Source organism: Haematobia irritans, chromosome 3, assembly GCF_050003625.1.
Source record: "Haematobia irritans isolate KBUSLIRL chromosome 3, ASM5000362v1, whole genome shotgun sequence".
Classification (NCBI taxonomy): domain Eukaryota; kingdom Metazoa; phylum Arthropoda; class Insecta; order Diptera; family Muscidae; genus Haematobia; species Haematobia irritans.
In genome coordinates, this window is record NC_134399.1 from 43,725,341 (window position 1) to 43,741,836 (window position 16,496).

A 16,496-nucleotide genomic window follows, 5' to 3' on the forward strand; every position below is an offset into this window, starting at 1 on the left:
TATACCTGCCTTAAAAATGAAATTAAGTACAAAATTATTCGTTAATAAAAATTCATATCTATATCTATATATATATATATATATATATATATATATATATATATATATATATATATATATATATATATATATATATATATATATATATATATATATATATATATATATATATATATATATATATATATATATATATATATATATATATATATATATATATATATATATATATATATATATATATATATATATATATATATATATATATATATATATATATATATATATACTCGACTTCACGCTCTTCTTTTTTAAGAGTTTTTGAATTTCTTCGAAAATTTCAAACTTTTATACCAAAACCGTTTTTGTTTACAAAATTTTTATTTTTGCTATAAGAAATATTTGATTTGAACCCAGTCCATTTCGTTTATATCAAGCACTCTTCTTTTGAATCAATTACATTTTAATTAATTTAATTAATTGAAATTGACTATAAATTTCGATCAAAAAATTTATATATTGCGACCCCAAAATCGTATTTAGTTTTATTTGAAATAAAAGAAAATATGTGTTTCTTATAAAACCTTTAAGTTTTTTTTAAGACACACTTTACAGTTTCATAGTAAAAACTTAATATAGCAGTATGTAATGTTGAAAACCTTTTCGGGATCTTCCGAACATATCTGGAATATATGTAAAAAAAATATAAAAAATTGGTGTTCGGTCGAAGCAGGGATCGAACCCTTGGCATGCAAGGCGCACGTACCAACCACTGCTCCACGTCGCCAACAAATGTATGTTTCTGTTAAACAATGCTATGTTTGCATCGACTCGTGGGCGCCACAAACTATGCTATATAAATATAACTTATAATGATAATTATCTATTGATGACAATAACAGCTACGTAGCCCAGTGGATAGGTTAGGTTAGGTTTTGTGGCAGCCCGATGTATCAGGCTCACTTAGACTATTCAGTCCATTGTGATTCCACAGTGGTGAACTTCTCTCTTATCACTGAGTGCTGCCCGATTCCATGTTAAGCTCAATGACAAGGGACCTCCTTTTTATAGCTGAGTCCGAACGGCGTTCCACATTGCAGTGAAACCACTTAGAGAAGCTTTGAAACCCTCAGAAATGTCACCTGCATTACTGAGGTGGGATAATCCACCGCTGAAAAACTTTTTGGTGTTCGGTCGTAACAGGAATCGAACCCACGACCTTCTGTATGCAAGGCGGGCATGCTAACCATTGCACCACGGTGGCTCCCAGTGGATAGTGTGCTGGCTTACAAAATGTGTTCGAATCCCCGTCCGGCAAAAGGTAAAATTTAAAAAAAGTATACAATTTAATAACTTTTTCCTCAATGTTTGTATTACAGAAAAAGGTGTTAAGAACTAAAAAACTCGTGGATGTGAGAAAGATGTGAGGGAATATACAATTAGGCAGAAAAAATTGTTGAGCACAATCTTCTTTGGGAGAAAATTCTTCTAAGCATATAATATTTTTGGGCTCAAAATGCTTCCAAACATATTATATGTTCACATAAAACAAACATAATAACATAGAGTTTTTGTGAAGACAACATTATTGAATTTGGATGGAAAAATACAAAATGTTTGGAACTTAGACTACCGAAACATATTATATTGTTTAGACCAATATGCTTTCAAACATATTATATATTGGAAGAAATCAAATATATAAATGTTTGGGCAATACCCAAACATTTACATGCTTGAAACAAACTGTGTTTGGGAGTATATGTTACAGAAGCGATTTTTTTAGGGTGTACCATCACATAAAATGTTAACAAAAAATATTACAAAAATTATTATAACGATAATAACCTACTTTTTGATACGACCTAGTGCAACGATCATTAACTTTGTAGTCACCAGCCCTAGTGCAACATTTAATGATATCATATAAAGATAATGATCTTTGCAGCATACGAGGGCAGTTCGGAAACTTCTTAGCCTAGCACAAAAAGCGCGGTATAAACAGAAAAAAGTTAAGTGTTTTCGAAACTTCCATCTCTGTTATGAACACATGTTCAATTTTGTTTCGATCTGGCAACTCCTTCATATAGAAACAGGTGTTCAAAAAAGACGCATCCGCAATTTTTTTACAATGGAAAAATTAGAAATGCTTGCTGTCATTAAATATTTACATAAAAAAGGTTTATCGGGACAAGAAATTCATAATGATATGATGAATATGTTAGGCGAAAGCGCTCCTTCATATGCAACAGTAAAAAATTGGGTTGCTAAATTTAAACGTGGTCGTATGTTACAAGCATTGAAGATGAACCACGTAGTGGACGTCCAAAAACAGCACCAACAACAGAAATTGTAGCCAAAGTGCATGATATGGTATTAAATGATCGACGAATAAAAGTGCGTGAAATTGCTAATATCATGGGCATCTCAAATGATCGAGTTAATTTAATTTTGCATGAAGAACTACAGATGAAAAACTTTCTGCAAGATGAGTGCCGCATTTGTTAACAGTCGATCAAAAACGCATAAGAATGAACATTTCTCAAGCTTGTTTGGATCGTTTTAAGCGAAATAAAATGGATTCTAAGCGTTGTTTCATAACTGTTGATGAGACATGGATCCACCACTATACTCCAGAGACAAAAGAACAATCCAAACAATGCACTATGGGGGCCAATGACCGATTTCTGAGGCATAAATTCCAAAAATGTAGCTAGAACTTTCAAATTTGGAATACATGGTGTGTATGACGTCGGAGGAGCTCATATAAATTTTCGGATCGATCCGCCCATTGACACACCCACTGTAACCGCTAATATGTTTCCTTTTATATTACCAATAGAAAAACATTTTTTGTTTTCATTTTAAATTATTATTTTATTCGATAAACTTAGTAATTCTATTATTTGGATTTATTTATCCTCACTGATCTCTTACATTAAAAAAATAAACATAAATAATAACCAAAGATTTAATATTATTATACTTTAGAAACTTATATTAAATGTGGTACATATGTTATGTAGTCTATAGAAATTTTCACCTACATATCGTCGATCTCTTTCTTCATATAATTAAATTAATAAAATTGTTCTTCAAACGTTGAATTGTCTTCTGAGTCTGTATATTCAGAATCTATATCACCATTTGATGTACTTTGTAAGTGGTTATGCGAAATTTCCGGAAGTTTTAAAAGTGCAACCACCTCTCGAGGTAAATTTAAAGATTTTTTACAATAATTGCGCTGAGTGGCACAAATGCTTGATAACAAAGGATCAGAGGAATCGATCGCTCTATTGAAAACGTCCGTTATATTGTGTATTCTCGAGTCCTTCCTCGCATGATTAAGCCGATCTATTTTATAATATTTATTTCTAGCTTCGGATGCATTTTCTCCCAAACAGCCAATGGGTACACATGATGCACTTGCTATTTGTGAAGAATGCGCCAAAATTTTGTGCAAAGTTGCTGACATGGGATACCAATCATAGTAGCGAAAGTATATTTCTGCAGTTTTTAAACAGTAGATTTTCAATTTCTCACTATCTATTTCAAATTCACTAGATATTGTTATGAGTATCATGTGTAAATGTTTAACAAAATCTGCATCGACGTCCGTGATAGAGGCAAAAATATCTTCGTTTGAGAAAGCTTTTCGTGCTGTGTTTCCATCGTTAGTTGATCCGCTTCCATTACATTTTGGTTTATCAACGTGCAGACCCAGTTTCTGCAAAAATAATTCTTGAATTTGCCGTTTTCTCTCTTGCACTAAACATTTTTCGTCAGATTTCCGAATTTGCCATTTTTTGATCGGAAGTTTATAAGAAAGATGAACAATAAATTCAAAACATCGAATCCAAGCATGCAAGGGACTAATTCCGTAATTTAAACTACTTTGCTTTGGATTAAATAGCGATGAGTTTAAATCTTTATTTGACATAAACTGCCGAGGATTGCAGCCACATATGGGACATGTTTGTGAAGACTTGGTCCCAGTTAGTACATTTAATACTTTTCCATCGATGAGGGTCATTTGCATCTTGTAACTGACAGAAATTTTTCTTCCACTAGGCATGTTGTAACAATAGTTTCTTAAATGTGATATCTGATCTGCCAAGTCTTTGTTTTCTTTTAAAATATGCTCTTGTGTTTCCTTCGCGAATTCAATTTTTAGGGGTCGACAAAAACGGCAAGATTGGGAAGCTCGATTAAACCAAATGATTTTATTTTGCGGATCATACAATTTAAGAGGTATAACTGATGTGACAAAAAGAGATGTATCAAAAGTTTCTGTAGCGTTGCAGCTCAAATTTTGTTTATATAGACTATGTCCTGTAGATCCATCAAAACCGTAGCTCAGAACAAGAGTAACTTTATTAATTTCCACCATTTGTTCCAATACATTTTCTTGAAGTATTAAAATTCGCTTCGCTGTATGATCAAGCAAAGTTTGTAGTGGAAGCTGGGCAGATGATGCTGTAGCAACAAGTCCCTGGGGTCGACATTGAATTTTATATTCTTGTAGTTTTTTATAACAGGGGTATATATCACAATTTCGAGATTTGCACATTTCTCTGATACTATTATACTGTTTTCTAGTGAAGTTATTTTCTATGAAGAATGCAAAAGCTTCTTCAGCAGATAGTGGAATGGGCAATTTATTATCAGAAGTAATTAATTTCCTTATTTTACTGGGTCTACTTGGGGTTGTTGTAACTTCTCTTAAAACATAATTCAGATCATTATCTTTTGAAGCATGTGCTGATATAGTTGCAGCATGAAGTAATAATTTGGTATTATGGCCCTGCGATGATGATACTTTAGACGCAAGTTAACGTTTTAGACGATCACTGCCTTTGCTATATTCAACGTGGGGACGACCAATAGTGCGACAAAAATCATCCTCAACTATATTTAATTCTATAACCTTCGACAACCACGTAGACTCTTTTCGTTTCATTTTTTTCCATTATTCGAGTGCTTTGTAAATTTTTGTTTGGCTCGGGCACAAGTATTATGAATTTTCTTAATTATTGATGCCATGCAAGATTGTTCTGCACTCCTCGAGAATTTGGAACATATCCACTTAACGACTTTAGAAGGATTCCGACCGTTTTCAAGCCAAAATTTTACGATTTCCAATTTTTTTTTTTTAAACAATCTGAAATCAATTTTTTTCATTATAAGCCGTATGCTGCCGTAATTAAAGTCTTAACCACATGAAAGTACACACAATAACCTTTCTTCCCATACCAATATGTCAGTGAATACAAGTGAATACAGGAAGTACTATTCCATAGAACACAAATATTACTTGAAAATTACAACACAAAAACTTCTCAGTTTAACACAAAATTTTTTTTACAAGAAACACACACGAAATTTGAACACTTATTATATAATTAGACATACAGTGGTGGCCATATAATTAGAAACGATGAGTTTTCATTTGCGTTTGAGTTCACAACTTTCTCAAAGTTCATCTCTCTCTTTCGATATTCCCGTTATGTTCTCACTACTGTTCAACATGTTGTTGCAAGTGTATATTGAAATAAGCATTTGCACCATGAAATAATTGTGTCAATTTGTCTTACACGTGTTCTTGAGTGTGGTCATATAATTAGAAACGCCGTTATAGTTGGTGCAAATTTTGATTACCTCAAGGTAAGTAGTGTTTCTTTTTATTTTTAATTAACATCCAACTACATTATAAAATAATTCAGATAAAATATGGGCAAGAATAAGTCATGTACCCCGGAACTTCGCAAGTTGATTGTTCGCTGCTATTACGAAGAAAGGCAGTCTATGTCCACCATAGCAAAACGATTTTGTTGTTCCAAAAAAATGGTTTTTGGTGCGATACAAACTTATCGTGATACGGGAAGCTTCGAGAACCCAAAAAGAGCTCCAAAACCTAGAAAAACAACTCAACAGGACGATAGAGTTATTGCTAGAACGAGCAAAGCCAATCCATTTTTGACTTCGGGTGAAATAAATGATATTGTAAGCCCACAAATTTCACAGCCTATTTCATCCAGAACTATCAGACGCAGACTTAATGAAGCTGGGCTTTATGGCTGCATTGCACGAAAAAAGCCGCTAGTTACAAGTAAAAATATTAAGAAACGGTTAGAATTTGCAAAGGAGCACTTGAAGAAGCCTCTAAGTTTCTGGAAAAAAATTCTATGGAGTGACGAATCAAAGTTTAATTTGTTCGGATCGGATGGAAAATGCTACGTTAGAAGGCCTCTGAACAAATCATTGGATCCCAAATACACAATCAAGACAATTAAACATGGAGGCGGAAATGTGATGGTATGGGGAGCATTCAGTTGGTATGGTATTGGCCCGATACATCGCATAGATGGACGCATGGACCAACATCAATATAAAAATATATTGGAAAATATAATGGAACCATACTCATTCGCGCATATGCCTGTAACGTACATTTTTCAACAGGATAACGATCCGAAGCACACTTCGCGTGTAGTAAAACAATGGTTTACAAATACAAAAACCACGGTTTTGTCCTGGCGACCGCAAAGTCCAGATTTAAATCCCATAGAAAACCTGTGGGGGGATGTGGAACGAATGTTAAAAACAAAGACTCCTAAAAATAATGAAGATCACTTTCGAAATATAAGGGAAGTTTGGAATTCGATACCAGCTTCACGATGCCGGAATTTGGTTGAGAGTTTACCACGAAGATTGGCCGAAGTTATTAAAAATAAAGGTTATCCAACGAAATACTAAGTTTATTTATTATTCATTCTTGTTATATTAATTTAAATGTTTTATAATTCACAGAAAATTTGGAATAAAATTAATTTTTGTTTTTGTTTCTAATTATGTGACCACAACAATTTTGGATTTAAGACGAAACTGTAATAAGCCATCTTTGGGAATAAGACAAAACATAGGATAAATAGCAAGGATATATATGATAAAGTACTAGCAATAATATGTATTGCATATTTACTTAAATTCTGCTCTATAGGAGCAAAGGTGATAAAAAAATTCAGTACACAAATAGCGTTTCTAATTGTATGACCACCACTGTACATGTTGTAATACTTTCCATTTTTTACAATGTGCATTCGATTAATATTGTTTGTTTTGTAACAAATTTTCTGCAACGTGTTTTTTTCAGCTAACCTCTCAGAAAGTAAACAGAAGAAAAAAACAATTTTGCCAGATTGTTTTATAAAGAACGAGTTGCCATATGTTTCTCATATTTTGTATTGTAGCCTTCTGGGATGTCTGCAACAAATTTCCGTTATCAATTTTTTCAAATTCCACTATGAAAAAATTTACTTTTTGCCGCAGAATCCGTTCATTGGCCCCATAGTGCAATGGACTGAAGCTGGAGGGAGTGCCCCAAAGAAGGCAAAAACAATTCAATCGGCTGGTAAGGTTGTGGCAACGGTTTTTTGGGACTTCAAAGGTATTTTATTGATTGACTATCTGCAAAAGGGTGAAACAATAAATTCAGAGTATTATTGCAACTTTTTGGATCAATTAAATGTACAAATTCGAGAAAAACGTCCTGGTTTACAACACAAATTTTTCATCAAGACAACGCACCAGCGCACAAGAGTGTTTTAACAATGGCTAAAATCAACGAATTAAAGTACGAGTTGCTTGACCACCCACCTTATTCTCCTGATTTAGCTCCCAGTGACTTTTACTTGTTCTAAAAAAATCCTTGCCGACAAGCGTTTTACCTCAAATGAAGATGCAATTACAGTTGTAAACCACTATTTTGAAGACCTTGAGGAAAACTATTTTAATCAAGGGATAGAATTGCTAGAAAAGCGTTGGACTAAGTGTATTGAAGTTTCAGGAGATTATATTGAAAAACAAGAAGTTTCCCTCGTAATAGTACCATTGCATAAAACGTCATAATTGCCATTAAATTAGAATATTAAATTTCAAATAGCAAAACAGCATCATTTCCACCGCACATTTCGCGACCTTAGAATGACAAGGTTCTATGTGAATAGGGATGTAGTGTACACTTAGAACCTTGTCATTCTAAGATCTCGATATGAGATGCTGAAGGCCTTCAACAATCGGCGAAAGTGCGAGTAAGTACCACCAGAAAACGTATCAATTATATGAAAGAATTTTAAGCATAAGTTTTATAAATGGCAAATGATGAGAGTAAAAAAATTACAACAAATTCTATGAGTGATGACAGAGTACTCATTTCCTGTTTGTGAATGAAAACATGCAAAAAAAATATAATTACAAAAACAAAATATTAATGAATGATACACACAAGAATTTTTTGTTTTTTGATTTCAATCACGAAAATCGCGGATTCAATCATTTTTTTAATTGAAATGTCTTCAATCACGAAAATGATAGTATCAATCACCCATTTTGATTGAAAACCAACACGATTTTCAATTAAAAATTTAATTGACTTTTGTCACGAGATCAATTAATTGTGTGATTGAATCAATTAAAAAGGTGATTGATTTTTAACAAAAAATTCAATCACAGTTTTAATTGAATCAATTAAAATTTTAATTAATTTCGCGACAAAAATCAATCAACTTTTTGATTCATTCAATTAAATAAGTAATTGAAATTGACTATAAATTTCGATCAAAAAAATTATATATTGCGACCCCAAAATCGTATTTAGTTTTATTTGAAATAAAAGAAAATATGTGTTTCTTATAAAACATATTTAATATTTTATTATTTTTTTAATTATGCAATAGACAAATAAATTTGGTTCTTGTCATTTGTGTTTTGTTCTAACATAACTTACAAATACAATTACTATCAATAACAACTATAGGGTGAAACAAGTATATACGGCCGTAAGTTCGGCCAGGCCGAATCTTAAGTACCCTCCACCATGGATTGCGTAGAAACTTCTACGAAAGACTGTCATCCACATTCGAATTACTTGGGTTGTCGTATCTTAAAACTTCTTAACATCATTTTCTAAATTGTGAGTTAGTCCATACGTGGTATATATTAGACAAAAAAAAAGTTATGTATAGGTAAGTCTACAAATAATTACGAGTCGATATGGACTTTTTGCACGATACGTAGAGAACCAGAATTGAAATATGGGGGTCGCTTATATGGGGGCTATATACAATTATGAACTTGATATGGACCAATTTTTGTGTGATTGGAAATCGCTTTATCTGAGGGATATATATAACTATAGACGGATATGGCATGGTTGTTAACGACCATATACTAGCACAATGTACCAAATTTCAACTGACTCGGATGAAATTTGCTCCTCCAAGAGGCTCCAAAACCAAATCTCGGGATCGGTTTATATGGGGCTATATATGATTATGGACTGATATGGACCACTTTTGGCATGGTTGTTAAATATCATAAACGATCACCACGTACCAAATTTCAAGCAGATCGGATGAATTTTGCTTCTCCTAAAGGCACCGGAGGTCAAATCTGGGGATCGATTTATATGGGAGCTATATATAATTATGGACTGATAGGAACCAATTCCTGCATGGTTGTTGGATACCATATACTAACATCACGTTCCAAATTTCAACCGAATGGGAAGAATTTTTCTCTTCCAAGGGGCTCTGGAGGTCAAATCTGGGGATCGGTTTATATGGGGCCTATATATAATTATGGACCGATTTCGACCAATTTTTGCATGGGAGTTTGAGGCAATATATTCACACAACGTACCAAATTTCAACTGAATTAGATGAATTTTGGTCTTCCAAGAGGCTCCGGAGGTCAAATCTGGTGATCGGTTTATATGGTTGTTAGAGACCATATACTAACACTATGTACCAAATTTCAGCCGGATCGGGCGGGGCCGACTATATCATACCCTAAACCACCATTACAGAATTAGTAATCATAAGCATTTGTGGGGTAACATATAGGTCTGGGACCTATATGTTACCGCAGTTGCATATTTAAGAAAATTAAGGGGTACATGTCTATGGGTGCTTTGTGTCAATCTGACTATAGCTCATAGTCAATGTTGCCTGGGAAAATATTCGGTTTACCCTACAAGGACAAAAAAAGTTCCCTACTTTCCCATACATTCCCAAACAATTTTCCCTACTATATTTTTCTTTAAATTTAAAAAATTTTACAAAACAAAAATGGTTCTAAGTACTTTATTATCTTAAAACATGAATATGCAACGTATATAACTTAGAATATAAATTTGTATTACCACCATGGTTGCCACAGTTGGTAGAATTCTACCCAAATTTTTGTGAGAAATTTTTCTATAGAACCAATTTTTTCATGGTCATTAGAGAACATATACCAACACCATGTACCAAATTTCAGCCGGATCGGATGAAATTTGCTTCTCTTAGAGGCTCCGCAAGCCACATCGGGGGATCGGTTTATATGGGGGACCAATTTTTGCATGGTTGTTAGAGACCATATACTAACACCATGTACCAAATTTCAACTGGATCGGATGAAATTTGGTTCTATTAGAGGCTCCGCAAGCCAAATCGGGAGATCGGTTTATATGGGGACTATATGTAATTATGGACCGAAATGGACCAATTTTTGCACGGTTGTTAGAGACCATATACTAACACCATGTACCAAATTTCAACCGGATCGGATGAAATTTGCTTCTCTTAGAGCAATCGCAAGCCAAATTTGGGGGTCCGTTTATATGGGGGCTATACGTAAAAGTGGACCGATATGGACCAATTTTTGCATGGTTGTTACAGACCATATATTAACATCATGCACAATATACGGCCGTAAGTTCGGCCAGGCCGAAGCTTAAGTACCCTCCACCATGGATTGCGTAGAAACTTCTACTGAAGACTGTCATCCACAATAGAATTACTTGGGTTGCGGTAACTTTTGCCGATGACAAGGTATCTTAAAACTTCCTTATACCGTAATATATACCACGTAGTCCATACGTGGTATATATTACGGTGAACCGATATGGACCAATTTTTGTGTGATAACTATATATAACTAAAGACCGATATGGACCAATTTTGGCATGGTTATTAGCGGCCATATGTTAACACCACGTTGCAATTTCAACCGGATCGGATGAATTTTGCTCGTCCAAGTGGCTCCGGAGTTCAAATCTGTCGATCGGTTTATATAGGGGCTATATATAATTATGGACTGATATGGACCAATTTTTGAATGGTTCTTAGAGACTATATACTAATATCATGTACCAAATTTCAGCCGGATCGGATGAAATTTGCTTCTCTTAGAGGATCCGCAAACCAAATCTGGGAATCGGTTTATATGGGGGCTATATATAATTATGGACCGATATGGACCAATTTTTGCATGGTTGTTAGAGACCATATATTAACACCATGTACCAAATTTCAGCCAGATCGGATTAAATTTGCTTCTCTTAGAGCAATCGCAAGCCAAATTTGGGGGTCCGTTTATATGGGGGCTATACGTAAAAGTGGACCGATATGGACCAATTTTTGCATGATTGTTAGATACCATATATTAACACCATGTACCAAATTGCAGCCGGATCGGATAAAATTTGCTTCTCTTAGAGCAATCGCAAGCCAAATAGGGGGTCCGTTTACATGGGGGCTATACGTAAAAGTGGACTGATATGGACCAATTTTTGCATGGTTATTAGAGCCCATATACTAACACTATGTACCAAATTTCAGCTGGATCGGATGAAATTTGCTTCTTTTGGAGCAATCGCAAGCCAAATTTGGGGGTCCGTTTATATGGGGTCTAAACGTAAAAGTGGACAGATATGTACCAGTTTTTTTATGGTTGATAGAGACCATTTACTAACACCATGTACTAAATTTCAGCCTGATCGGATGAAATTTGCTTCTTTTAGAGCAATCGCAAGCCAAATTTGGGGGTCCGTTTATATGGGGGCTATACGTAAAAGTGGACCGATATGGACCAGTTTTTGCATGATTGTTAGAGACCATATATTAACACCATGTGCCAAATTTCAGCCGGATCGGATGAAATATGCTTCTGTTAGAGGCTCCACAAGCCAAATCTGAGGGTCCCATTATATGGGGGCTATACGTAAAAGTGGACCGATATGGCCCATTTTCAATACCGACCTACATCGATAACAACTACTTGTGCCAAGTTTCAAGTCGATAGCTTGTTTCGTTCGGAAGTTAGCGTGATTTCAACAGACGGACGGACGGACATGCTCAGATCGACTCAGAATTTCACCACGACCCAGAATATATATACTTTATGGGGTGTTAGAGCAATATTTCGATGTGTTACAAATGGAATGACAAAGTTAATATACCCCCATCCTATGGTGGAGGGTATAATAAATAAAAACAAATAAAGTTAATTTTGTGTTTTCTTTTCTCAAGTGGCATCCTTTTTTCGACGACGAAAAAAGTTTTTTTCATAAAGATAAAAACATTTTAGGTTGTGACCATGTTCTTTTAACTGGACGAAAATCATTTTTGACGAATACCATAACATTTTAGATCGTGACTATTGTCTTTTGATTCAAACTATATTATTTTTATCAATATAATAACATTGTAGATGAGAACAATTATATTTTTCATGGTTGCAGGTGAAAATGTTACATGATCGCCACAAAAATAGTTCCTATCATATTATTTTGCTCTTCGAATATGATTGTGGCAATCATGTTCCTTCTCTGCGTGTGTCTAAATGTATGCCCAATGGTAGCCATTTCGGGACATCTGGACGTTACCCATCAAAAACCATTGTTGTCTACGTAGAAACTCATTCAACAACAAAATCTTGGCGGTAGCTACAGGAGGAAAAAGAACTTTTCGATTATTTTCCCATACACCCCGGCGCACATCCAGCGCAAAATAGATTCGGAAGATACATTACGATTTGAAGGGAACAACAAAATCGGATTAGTCTTACAAAAATTTGTATATCTAAATTTGTATTATTTATGCCTTTATATTATTAAACAATAAATTATTAAAAATAAATAATGATTTTTGCATGCTATTCGTGGTCAAATAGGGTACCGATGGCAATATTATTGGTTTCCCAGATAATTCAAAAGGCAGTTACTTCAGACAATAGTTGGCTGTCATAACAAACAAATACAATTATATTGGTTGTGATTGCCAATTTTACTGTCAATTGGTTGAGGCAACAACTTCTATCGGTTAGATTCCGGTAGTAGATGGAACCAAATAAATTGGTGGGCAAAAAAAATGGTTGTCACAATAAATTTGTTTTGTGTGTGTGCTGTGCATTAATAATTTATGTCCAATACTTACTTGCTTCAAGCGCTGAGATCGTGCAGAGCCATTACGCATAGAATCAAATAAGCGAAAACTAAGTTCAGGATACTCCATTTCATTTCTACGGTTATCAAATATTCCATTTATTTCCTCACTTAATTTTTTGAAATATCTTTTAAAATAAAATAAATAAAATAAAATAAGCAATATTAGAGAAAATCATTGAAACGATTGTCAAAAAATTAGGTTTATTTTCTTCTGCAGAAAATACTTTACATTAAAGGGGAATATCTTTTGTCTGAAATTTTGTTCCGGAGGAAAGTATGTTTTCTTTGGGTGTAGGTATAAAACAGATCAGTGAAACATCCACATATTACCTTAATTGTTTTGCACAACGTCTTATCGTAGATAACCTCTTTACCATAATCAGGTTTTGGAGGTTTCGTAATCTCACAAGTTGGCGCCGTCAAAGCTCCTGGTGCATATTGAAATTTCAAATGGATTTTTTGCTGTAAAATGAAAAATGTTCGTTCGGCGATGTCCTTTTCTGCTGGTACATTGTTGTTACGACTGAATTTTTGTACGATTTTCTAAAATGACAAAAACCAAATGTACATGTACACATCGAAAAGAATTTGTTTGGAAATCGGTTATAGTAATGAAAGTTCCATATGTGGAAGAGTTTTGCCAATCTGCCAAAATTTTGTTTAATATTAATTAAAAACAAGTAAGTAAAGTAGAAAGTCGGGCGGGGCCGACTATATCATACCCTAAACCACCATTACAGAATTAGTAATCATAAGCATTTGTGGGGTAACATATAGGTCTGGGAGATAAACGGCAGTTACATATTTAAGAAAATTAAGGGGTACATGTCTATGGGTACTTTGTGTCAATCTGACTATAGCTCATAGCCAATGTTGCCAGGGAAAATGTTCGGTTTACCCCACAAGGACAAAAAAAATTCCCTACTTTCCCATACATTCCCAAACAATTTTCCCTACTATATTTTTCGTTAAATTTAAAAAAAAAATTTACAAAACAAAAATGGTTCTAATTACTTTACTATCTTAAAACATGAATATGCAACGTATATAACTTAGAATATAAATTTGTATTACCACCATGGTTGCCACAGTTGGTAGAATTCTACCCAAATTAGTAATCTGTTTTGTTAAATCTCCATAAAAATAAAATTTTGGAAAAAGTTTCTATAAACAAATTTTTGTGAGAAATTTTTCTATAGAAATAAAATTTTGACAATAAATTCTATAGAAATAAAATTTTGAGAAAAAATTCCACAGAAATAAAATTTTGAGAAAATTTTTTATGGAAATAATATTTTGAAAAAAATTTCTATAGAAATACAATTTTGACAAAATGTTCTATAGAAATAAAATGTTGACAAAATTTTCTACAGGAATAAAGTTTACAACACATTGTTAAAGATCAAGCCTTGCCGGCTTCTAATCTCCTCCTCTAGAGCCACCAAAATGTAAAAATTATTACAAATTGTGTCCTACATTGTGGCCCTACGTCCCTACAAGACGCTAAATATTAGAAAAACCCTACATATAGGGAATTTCCCCTACTTCTAGCAACACTGGCTGTGTTGATATTGCGCCTACGGATTTAGTATGCCACTAATATGAGCCCATTACTAAAAAAGAGAAAATCGTTAAATTAGTGTGGGTAATAAATACAAATTTGTAAAAATCGAGCAATATTCTTATGTAAGAGCTACAAGTACGTATAAGTACGATCGGCTAGTACATCAAAATTTGAAATTTGAGTAACATTGATTAATAAATAAGAGTACTATGGCCAAATTTGGGAAAATCGAGCGATGCATATATATGGAAGCTATATCTAAATCTGAACCAATTTGCATAATATTTTGCATGTTTGATTAATACCACATAAGATTACCTTGTGCATACATATATATATGGGAGCTATATCTAAATCTGAACCGATTTCGATAATTTTTTGCACATATAGTAAGTGCTATATAAGACTACATTTAGCCAAATTTGGGTAAGATCGGTTGATAAATAAGGGTTTTATGGCCAAATTTAGAAACATCGGCGGTACATATATATGGGAGCTATAGCTAAATCTGAACCAATTTCGATGATTTTTTGCACATATAGTTAGTGCTATAGAAGATTATATTTAGCCAACTTTGAGTAAGATCGGTTGATAAATAAAGGTTTTGTGGCCAAATTTGGAAAAATCGGGCGATACATATATATGAGAGCTATATCTAAATCTGAACCGATTTGGATGAAATTTTGCAGACTTAAAGGGCGATGGAAAAGATTACCTTTTGCCAAATTTGGTGACGATCCGTTTGATAAAACGCGCAACGTGGCCTCATTTGTCGAAATCGGGCGATACAAATATATGGGAGCTATATCTAAATTTGATCCGATTTCTTCCAAATTCAATAGCGTTCGTCCTTGTGCCCAAAAAACTCCCTGTACCAAATTTCATCAAAATCGGTTAATAATTGCGACCGGAATCCTGTGAACAACAAATACATGGACAGACGGACGGACGGACACCAAGCGCTAGATCGACTCAGGAGGTGATTCTGAGTCGATCGGTATATATTTTATGGGGTCTAAAATCAACATTTCTGGTAGGCACATTTTTTGGCCGATCAAACTTATTATACCCTGACCACTATGTGGTTTAGGGTATAAATATTCACAATTTCTTTAATTTCAAATTAGGTTTTCTACACTAGGCTTACGGCTTTTGCGACATACGTATTATACCGTCGTAAACGTATGTCGCAAAAGTCTCTGTTTGCGACAGGCCAACCCTGCTCTCCATCTCGTGTTGTTGAATAAATACACATTTTCTTGTTCTCTTTCCGATCTTTCTCTCCATCGCTCAAAACTATTTAATTTCAATCACATAGGTGATTGAATCAAGCACATGTTTAATTGGGAACGGCAAACTTTTCAATCACGTGTGTAATTGAAAATTATTTCCGAATTGAATGAGGATAAGCTGACTTTACACTTTTCTGTAAATATGTTGATACAGGCTTTATATATCGCCGATACCCACGGGGTAATTCTGTGAGTCACATTTTGGAAACCCTTACTCCTTCAATTCTGGTGGGATTTAAATGGATGAAAACCACTTAAATCCCACTTTATTCCAGATTTCGATACAATTTTCCCGGTAAGAAATGACCGTGGGACCTATATGGTACTGCCACTAGATGGTTCACACGTCTGTAAAAATATGTGGCCAATA

General features: G+C 34.1%; 1 protein-coding gene across 1 annotated transcript in view; it reads right to left on the minus strand.

Moving 5' to 3' along the window:
• The window catches only part of lobo (coiled-coil domain-containing protein lost boys), a 103,966-nt gene extending 90,579 nt beyond the window's left edge, over positions 1–13,387 (minus strand). The window contains exon 1 of the mRNA XM_075299669.1: positions 13,260–13,387. Coding sequence (XP_075155784.1) covers positions 13,260–13,337 — 78 coding nt within the window. The 5' untranslated portion in view covers positions 13,338–13,387. The remainder of the gene's footprint in view (positions 1–13,259) is intronic.
• Between the last annotated feature and the right edge of the window lie 3,109 nt (positions 13,388–16,496).